The following is a 9,128-nucleotide window of genomic DNA, read 5'->3' on the forward strand; positions in this document are numbered from 1 at the left end:
ACTCAAAGCGCCAACAGCAGCAGCAACAACTCAAGGAAATTGTCGCCGTCGAGCGGCAAACACGCCAAAGTTGCCGCGAGTGCAAGTGCAAGTATGTCTTTGTGCCCCACCAGCAGCAGCAGCAGCAGCAGCAGCAACAGCAGCAACATGCAGCTGCCACACGCCCACAAGCCAACTTGGTCTAGCATTAAAGCCAAGACATCTGCGAATATAAGAAGACCAAGAAGTAAAGGACAGGAAACAGAAAAAATCGCACTTCCCCTGCGCACATGCGCCGTGCCGCAAAATGGACGCCGGGGAAATGGACAGCCAATCGCAGCGCGGCTGAGGTGTGGCCAGCGATTCGCGAGGGACTTGCTCTCCGCCAGAATTTCCCTCGCTGCCAATAATCACTTGAGACCTGCGCAGTGGCGCGGCAGAGAGGGGTTGCTGCAACCCTTGCACCGGCACAACCCCCGGCATCACGTGCAGCACGAAGCGCTGCTGTTGCCGCAGGCCAAGCGGCCCAAGTGGCAGTTGTTGCGCCGCAGCTCTGCTGCTCCGTTGCTCCGCTGCTCCGTTGCTTTTGTAAACAGGCGCAGGCGCAGTGCGCGGGGGTACGTTTCAGCTGGGATTTTTCGGGTGGGCAAAGTGAAATGCTTTGATTCCGCTGATGGTTCGATCACACGCCAACTGACAGCGAACGCGGCTGGTTGTCCTCGCTCCGCAGCGGAAAAATAAGCCATTGAAAACATTGAAACCGAACCGAACTCCAACTGAAACTGAGAGCCCTTTTGCTTGTGTGTCGCGTGTTCTTGTGCGGTGTTGCATGTGACTTCATCGGCGCCTCGAAACTAAAAAGTAAAGCGGTGTTTTGTGGCAACTTGTATAAGATGCTGGAGTTCTACCCAATGCCCACGAATCTGAATCCAGTCGGCGGCAGCTTGTACTCGCTGCAGCAGAATCATGGCGGCGCGCGATTCCTGGACAATCCCAATCCCGGCAGCATGACCGCCAGCAGCGGCAGCTCCCTGCACCTCAGCAGCAGCAGCACCAACAACAATCTGCCAGCAAGCATTTCCGGCAACAATAGTCCCACGGCAACGGCTTCATTAACGGGGCAGCATCAGCAGCATCAGCAGCATCAGCAGCACCAGCAGCACCAGCAGCACCATCAGCAGCAGCAACATCCCCACCAGCAGCATCAGCAACACCAGCAGCAACACGCTGCCTCGAGCACGCCAGTGCCAATTAGCAGCTGCCCCACGCCCACAGGACACAGCCCCCTCAGCAGCAGCAGCAGCAGCAACCACAACAATAACAACGGCAACAACAGCAGCAGCAGCCTCCACGCTGCCTGCAACACATTAACAGCTGCTGCTGTTGCCGCTGCCTCCGCCTCTGCCGCTGCTGCGGCAGCTCCATCGGCAGCAGCCACCTCAGTAGCCACCTCGCAATTAGGCGGAGCAGTTGCTGCGGCGATTGCTGCTGCTGCTGCTGCGGCTGCCGCTGCGACGACAGCAACATCGACGGGCCCAGCGGCCGCAGGAAGCGGAAATGCAAGTGGCAATGGCAGTGGCAACGGTAACGGAAATGGAAATGGAAATGGCAGTGCAAGTGGAACTGGGAATGGAGCTGCTGCAGCAACGGCCTCGGCAGCAGCGGCATCCAAATTGTCTGCCGATTGCAGCGGACGCACAGGTATGTTCCAAAAGTATTTTGCACCGGCAGTCGAGCAATTTACCGGCTCGTTCCTCTTCTGGGGTTTTCACGCTTTTCGTTTTTGGCATACTTGCGTGTGCCCGGCCTGCGGGTCCGTATCTGTATCCGCATCCGCATCCGTGTCCGGGTCCGGAGCTCCGTGAGTCCAAGTTGGTCGGACGGGGCTCCAGATTGTGTTCGACCACCCACACCTGAGTATGGCGGCAGTTTGCGTGCGATGTGCTCGGCTTTTCGGGGCCAAAGGAATGCACCTCCAGGGGAAATATATAGATTTGCGTTGTTTTTCCTTGCGGATAAAGTAAGGTGTTTGTTCTTACAACTTTTCTTTAAGTTCACTATACGTATATTTTTTGTCGATTTTGTATCACTTAATTCAAAGGGCCGCTAGTCAATGAAAATGAAGTTTTAAAGTTGAAGTATGACAGTATATGTATGAAGTAAAACACAAGAAATTATATTTCATATATATTTATATTTCATATTCATTTTTGTAGTATGCTAAAAATTACGTTGAATTAATACTCGTTGAAAAAATATAAATTACTGAAAGTTTGAATGAGAAGTTTTTATTTGTTAGCTCTTGCATTTTATGTTGGTAAAACAAATAGGCCTAAAAATGTGGTATGCTGGATTGGTCAGAGGTCAATAATATTTTGTCTATATTAGTGTAAGGCCATGTTTAACTTGGGACTTAATTACAACTCAATGTCCATCGCTCTCAAAGAGTTGGATTTACTTTTTATGCAACTACAAACTACAAAAGCCCGAGGTAGATTGCACATTTAAATAAAAACAGGCAAAGCAAATGCACAATTTCCGGCTAACACGTACGCTCGTATTGACAGAGGACAATAAATTATGAATTTGTAGATGTGCTGGCGCACACATGTTGTGGATAGTTCAGTGGTCGGCTGTGTGGCATGCAGGGCGAAAGTATTTCCAAAAGTATGAACGCAAGTTGACCACAAAATAATTTTGACAATGAACCTGTCTGACATCCGCCCGGCACGGCCAAAAGGGGCGTGGCTCGACCAATAAAAGGCTATTAAGGCATGCCGCACTGCCTCCACTCTCCCACACACACACACACACACACTGGTGCGTTGGCATGCAGGCACACACACACGCTCGCATGTATGACAGCCTCAAAATAGGCAACACTTTTCAGCTGAGTTGCAACGGAAGTGTTGCTGGGGAAACTTTTGCGAATTTCCCTCCGAAATGCAAAGTGTGCAAACAATGTGTGTGATGCATATGCAGGCCAGACCTCGTCCGAGTCTAAGTGGATTGTGTTTTTGGTTTTTTAGTGCCCCTCATCCGCCACTCACTCGCCCACAATGGCTGCTCACCTGATGGCCAACTCAGCATTTGCCTATGAAATTTCTATTAATGCTCGCATTCTGCCACTTGCCATTGCCGTTTGCCATTGCCCAAATGGCAGCAAATAGTTTCCGTTTCCGCTGCGCCGTGCCACAAGCCCCCACCTTCCAAAACTCCATTTTCCTCGGCAAACACTTGGCTGCCGACTGCTAAACTACTATCGGTGGCCCACACTCTGCAGAGGTCGAGGAATTTCGAATGGGCTGCCGTTGGGAGGTGTGCTCTCGGGGGCAGACCACGGAAATGAGCACACTCAGTGTCAGGTATTCCACCGAGCGTATCAGCATACATATCTGGCTTCTGCGGCGGCTCCAACTTCGCCCGTCTTCCCGCCTCCCCGACTTCCTGTCCCCCTTCAGTCGCCAGTAGGTGTGCATTTGTGTGGCGGAAGTATGCGCCATACGCATAGCTCCGTGTCACTCTGCGTTGAGATCCCTACACTGAAACACAACTCTGATACTTACTATCTTAACGAGAGTTATTGCATTTGACGAGGCTTGCAAAGGTCTTTATATTTTGTAGTACGTCTGCTTAGAGTAATCAAATCTGTATCTTGTACTGATAAATGGTCATTGGTTACTGAAGTCCGTGCTATTTTTTATACTAATAGGTCATTGGTTTTTCAACTTTTGCATCCTTTATGGTAAGCTTAATATCAATAGGTTTATAGTTTAGCCCAATTTCCATTGTGTAGAGCCAACGAAAGAGTTTGAAAAGGCCAGTTTGTCAGCCGAAATGAAGGCTGTCGAATTATGAGCTGTCTGTCAACGACGAACTGCTGCCAAAATCCGCGCGGCACGTGGACTGGACTTCAGTTAGTGGCCGAATTAATGCCAGAAGTTGGAGTTGTCTGCCGATTTATCTCCATATAACGCCGCCCTGCTGTCAATGTGTCAATAAATGCACCATACAGTGCGACAATCGAGGGGCATTGGGGCAGATAAGCCGCTTTATCGCCGATAACGGCGAGGACACTTTGCCCTATTAGTTCTATGTTTATCGTCGAGTTGATTTTGGATTTATCTGCTGTTTAATCTATGTATTTGACATGAGTGTGCCGCACTTGTTCCAACTGTTTGCGCTTGTTGTTTGTTGATTTTTGGACAAGTTTCGCCAAGGCTCCGCCATTCAAGCCCCAAGGCACACACTCAATAAAGAGTCCTTTGTTGACCAAAACAATGCAGCGAATTGGAAAAAAGCCATTCATAAAACTGCAGCAAATGCCATAAATTTCGATTAGATTACACAAACGAAGTCCCGTCACAATATCGATGCTCAAAGCTCTAAAACAGCGGCCAAATTCAAAACGCAGCGCCCCTTTGGGGCTTATCAAATGAATCATTCTCGATTTTTTGCTCGGCCCGTGCGAAAACCTTTATCGCCCATGCGATTGGATATGGATACTGCACAATAGGATGAAATGCAAGCCGACAAAAAACGAATGCCAAAATGCCCGAGGACATTGTCAACTTTCCGCTGCACTGGCTTAGCGACCCCTTACATAGGGATTTTCGTCCCTATTCCCAGACCCTGCTCACCCACACATGCACATTTGCGTAGATATGGCGACTGCGTGTGTATGTGTGTGTGTGTGTGTGTGTGTGGGCAGGCCATTGTGCCAACCATAAATCATGCACATTTTTCTGCCACTGAGCCACAGCCATATAATATAACACTCCACTGCCATTGCCAGCTCCCTTCACACTTTTCCTCGCTTTCCCTCCACACTTTCCCAGCTCGCTGCTCATTTTTCAAATGCTTCCATACATTTTTCGCTGGCGGTCGTCATATATTTTTTATGTTTACTGCAGGCAGCTTTTGTTGTGTTTTTCGGGTACTACTTTTTATGACTGGTTTACAGTTTCAAGAGCTCCGTCTACGGGAGGATTAGGTGCGTTCTATTTTGGGAAAGGCACGCTGAAATCCAGCAGCTCCTCAATGGGAGATTAGCATTTTTAAGGGACTTCGCTTAGGTTCGGTGGCATATGCAATATCAACTGAGCCACATTTTGGGCTGTTTATATGCATTGATAATCGAGATGGTACCGTTCAATAATAAGCGAACAAATACAGAAAACTTTACGTTTCAATTACGCATCAATAAGCTTTCAATACAAGCTGTTGCAGACCGGCGACAGATAATTTTTTCGTGCGAAGAGTTTCCTTTCTGTTTTTCCCCCCAAACAGAAAGTGCGAAGCAGCGAACGGAAAAACAAGAGAGACGTTGAAGCATTTCCACACGATTCGATTGGCAGCGCGCTCCTTGCTCCATTGGCAGCACATGTCATGATAATTTCGCAGCGACATGTGCTGCCGTCACGTATACGCCACGTACGCCCATCGCAGGAGGCTACGCGTAGTGACGAATGAGCTGAGCTGCACTGGGAAACATTACTGTGTATTTTGCTGAACTTGTTGGGATGCGAGCTGCTGTTCTCAAGACATTTTTGAGATATTTTCCAAGTACGGCTTGAATAATCAAATATATGTACGAGTATGCTGTGTTACAAAATGATGTTAATTTTGCTAGACTTTGTTCTATAAAATATTTAATTTATTACAATTTGTTATGGTTTTAACCTCAGTGCACAAGTTACTCAAAATGGACTCTGCGACTTACTAACGCGACTTTCCCCCATTTTCGCTTCTTTCATCCCCAGAAGTGGGCCACATCAAGTGCGAGAAGAACTTCGAGCTGTGCGAGGGCTGTGGCCAGAAGATCCACGACCGCTTCCTGATGAACGTGGGCGATGCCAACTGGCACGAGCAGTGCCTGGCCTGCTGCTACTGCGGCATGCAGCTGCACCACACCTGCTACGTGCGCAACTCGAAGCTCTACTGCAAGATGGACTACGACCGGCTGTTCGGTGTGAAGTGCTCCTCCTGCTGCCATGCGATCCTGCCGCAGGAGCTGGTGATGCGACCCATACCGAACTTTGTCTTCCACCTGCCCTGCTTCGTGTGCTACGCCTGCCGATTGCCGCTCCAGAAGGGCGAGCAGTTCATGCTGCGGGATGGCCAGCTCTTCTGCTACCGCCACGATCTGGAGAAGGAGATGTTCCTGGCGGCCGCTGCTGCCCAGCACTGCGGGTTCGTCGGCCTGGATGAGGAGGATCTGCTGAGGCCCCGCGACGGGAGGAGAGGTCCCAAGCGACCACGCACCATCCTCACGTCGCAGCAGCGCAAACAGTTCAAGGCCTCCTTCGATCAGTCACCCAAGCCATGTCGCAAGGTGCGCGAAGCCTTGGCCAAGGACACCGGGCTCTCGGTGCGTGTGGTGCAGGTGTGGTTCCAGAACCAGCGCGCCAAGATGAAGAAGATTCAGCGCAAGGCCAAGCAGAATGGTGGCTCCGGCGGAGGATCGGGCAGCGGGCGTGGCACGGGCAGTTCCAGCGCCACCGACGATAAGGACACCAACGAGAAGGAGGACAAGTGCGTCAAGCAGGAACTCGGCGGAGATAGCTCTGGTTATCTGGGCGGACTGGACAGCACTTTCGCCAGCCAGCCACTGAATCCCAATTTGCCCTTCTCACCGGATGGTAAGTGTAACATCATATACTTGTATATACTAAAACAATTGTCAAGGAGTGATTTGAAGTTTTAGTTAGTCAAGTCTTACTCTGTCTGCCAACTGCAAATACTAATGGACCGATTTGTTACAGACTATCCGGCCAACTCGAATGACAGCTTCTGCAGCTCGGACCTCTCGCTGGATGGCAGCAACTTTGACCAGCTGGACGACGATGCGGACTCGCTGTCGCTGAACAACCTGGAGCTGCAGTCCACCAGCTCCTCGGGCAACCAGCACTCGCACTCGCACTCCCACTCCCACTCGAATCCCCACGACATGCTGGCCAACCTGAACAACAGCCTGATAAACCCCATCGACAAGCTGTATCTCATGCAGAACTCGTACTTCAGCTCGGAGCATTAGGGCATTGGAGACATGGGAGACATGGGAGACGTGGGAGCACCGAGGCGATCGGGGGATAGAGACGAATTTATTAGCGTTAGAGTGGCAGGATCCGATCGAAAAAGGACGCGAGGTCCTTGCTGTTACTTTACACGTAGCGCGTAGTTGGCACCTTCCGCATTCGGCGCATTAAGTTGGAGTCGTAGAACCAGATACAAGATACATCAAATGTGATTTTTTTAAGCTAATTGAAATTTTAAGATTCTTGGCGATTTGAACGCGGCGAAAACGGGGCGGGCAGCACATTTTTTTGTTGGTCTAGACTCTAGAGGCAAAACAGAATAAATGTAGAACTTCTTGAAAAATGGTAAAGTGGTCTATGCGCCCCCTTATGTTTGTAAATAGTTTTAACCACCCGAGAAAATTGTTATTAAATGTAATTTAAAAGTCAATAATTGTATTAGCAAGTGCAATTTAATCTGTTCCCCTAAAATATACATCTTAACCGAATTCTTGCTAATGGCTGTATTCCTATCTTTGAAATTTCGTTATGTAAAAGTGGGCGGCTTGTTAGTTTTTAATATTATTTATTTTTAATATTATTTAGCATGATATGCTTAATTTTTATCTTTTGCAGTTATTATTTTATATATTTATATTTTAATTATTTCAAACTTATTTAAGCAAGGAATTAAGGAAGAAATCGAGGATGATTTCGATTTAATTTTTTTTTTTTTTGCAGAATTAGCAAAATTCTGGTCTTGCATAATAAAAGTAAATATACTCATAATATGAGGTTAAAATTCATTATGTTTTGCTGCACCTATTGGAAATATATTCGCAATTTCTTGACGAAATTACATTTTGGGGGCTCTACACATTCCTGGATTATTGAATTCTATAAATACCTTGAACAGTAAAGTTTCGTAAATTTGTGTTGTTATTTTCGATTTTCAAAACTTTTTTATTCCGCCAAAAAGGCTTCCTGTACAAGGCTGGTTTCTACGAAACTCGCAAAACAGCAGATACATGGCGTTGCCATATGGACAGAAATATTATACCCATGGCAGCTCTTCCACGGCCAAATTTTATTTTAGTCCCACAGTTTTAAGTTTTTATTGGAGTTTATTTTTATAAATTAGTAACTACGTAACACTTTATGAGCCCATTCTTTTCTAAATTAATGCTACTGCCATATTTGGGTAATGCAATATAGCGGTATGGTGACATATCGATAGTTTGTTATTTTTATATCGCACATCCCTAAGAGAACAACGCGTTCGGCAAAATCGCAATAAACAATAACAATGGTATAAAATGGGAATTGCCTGGAATTTAACAATTAACTTGAACGTTTTGTGTAATCCGCAGCTCTTTTACTCCTTCTTCAAGTCGCTGGTGGGCAAGGAAGTTGTGGTGGAACTGAAAAACGACCTCAGGTGATCTGCGTTTGTTTGCCGGCAAAACGAGGCAGCTAATTTACAATATTTTGTTTATAACAAACAGTATATGTGGCACCCTGCACTCGGTGGATCAGTACCTGAACATCAAGCTGACGGACATCAGTGTCACGGACCCGGACAAGTATCCCCACATGCTGAGCGTCAAGAACTGCTTCATCCGGGGCTCCGTGGTGCGCTATGTGCAACTGCCGGGCGACGAGGTGGACACCCAGTTGCTGCAGGATGCGGCACGGAAGGAGGCTGTTGTGAGCACGAGATAAGGAGCCGAGAACCAGAACCTTTACCCTATAGAAACTGCCGTGGATCTATCCATTTTTAAGCAATCTGCCCTAAAAAACTAATGAAATTCTGTTAAAGCAAAAACCAATAAGAGGAATCCCCGTACGAAGTCGCTATTTACGTTATTTACGGCCCATCAGGTTTCGATGAGTCAGTCCCGAGGTTTCCGTGGGTGCTCCTCCCTCCACCTACGCACTGTCCCTGTTTTTATCGCTCCACGCTTGAATGGAGCATGTGGATTGTAGGCCAAGTTTGTGTCATGTTGATAATGGTCCATAAATTTGTATAATTGCTGTAACGATGTACTCGATGTCTGGATGTCTGAATGGCTGGATGGCTTGTCTACACATCACCGGATACACGGAGTCATAGAAGGTTTCCACAGTGGGTTG

At 47.7% G+C, this 9,128-nt stretch overlaps 2 protein-coding genes across 3 annotated transcripts; both read left to right on the top strand.

Annotated features, from left to right (window-relative positions):
• The first annotated feature begins 629 nt into the window (after window positions 1–629).
• LOC6545027 (LIM homeobox transcription factor 1-alpha) lies at window positions 630–7,501 on the top strand. Of its 2 annotated transcripts, none has more exons than XM_001972487.3 (3): window positions 630–1,680; window positions 5,742–6,620; window positions 6,744–7,501. In XM_001972487.3, exons 1-3 carry the CDS (start codon window positions 873–875, stop codon window positions 7,013–7,015), a joined length of 1,959 nt encoding a protein of 652 aa, XP_001972523.1. In that variant the 5' UTR covers window positions 630–872; the 3' UTR covers window positions 7,016–7,501. The 2 variants fall into 2 exon arrangements, with proteins under 2 accessions (XP_001972523.1, XP_015013929.1); XM_015158443.2 differs by having other exon boundaries at window positions 5,745–6,620.
• Window positions 7,502–8,224: 723 nt separating this feature from the next.
• On the top strand, window positions 8,225–8,841 carry LOC6545028 (U6 snRNA-associated Sm-like protein LSm2). Its single transcript, XM_001972488.3, has 3 exons — window positions 8,225–8,304; window positions 8,366–8,433; window positions 8,501–8,841. The coding sequence occupies exons 1-3, from the start codon at window positions 8,302–8,304 to the stop codon at window positions 8,715–8,717; spliced, it is 288 nt and encodes a 95-aa protein (XP_001972524.2). The 5' UTR covers window positions 8,225–8,301; the 3' UTR covers window positions 8,718–8,841.
• Window positions 8,842–9,128: the final 287 nt, after the last annotated feature.

This window comes from Drosophila erecta, unplaced genomic scaffold (assembly GCF_003286155.1).
Source record: "Drosophila erecta strain 14021-0224.00,06,07 unplaced genomic scaffold, DereRS2 tig00000021-arrow-pilon, whole genome shotgun sequence".
Taxonomy (NCBI): domain Eukaryota; kingdom Metazoa; phylum Arthropoda; class Insecta; order Diptera; family Drosophilidae; genus Drosophila; species Drosophila erecta.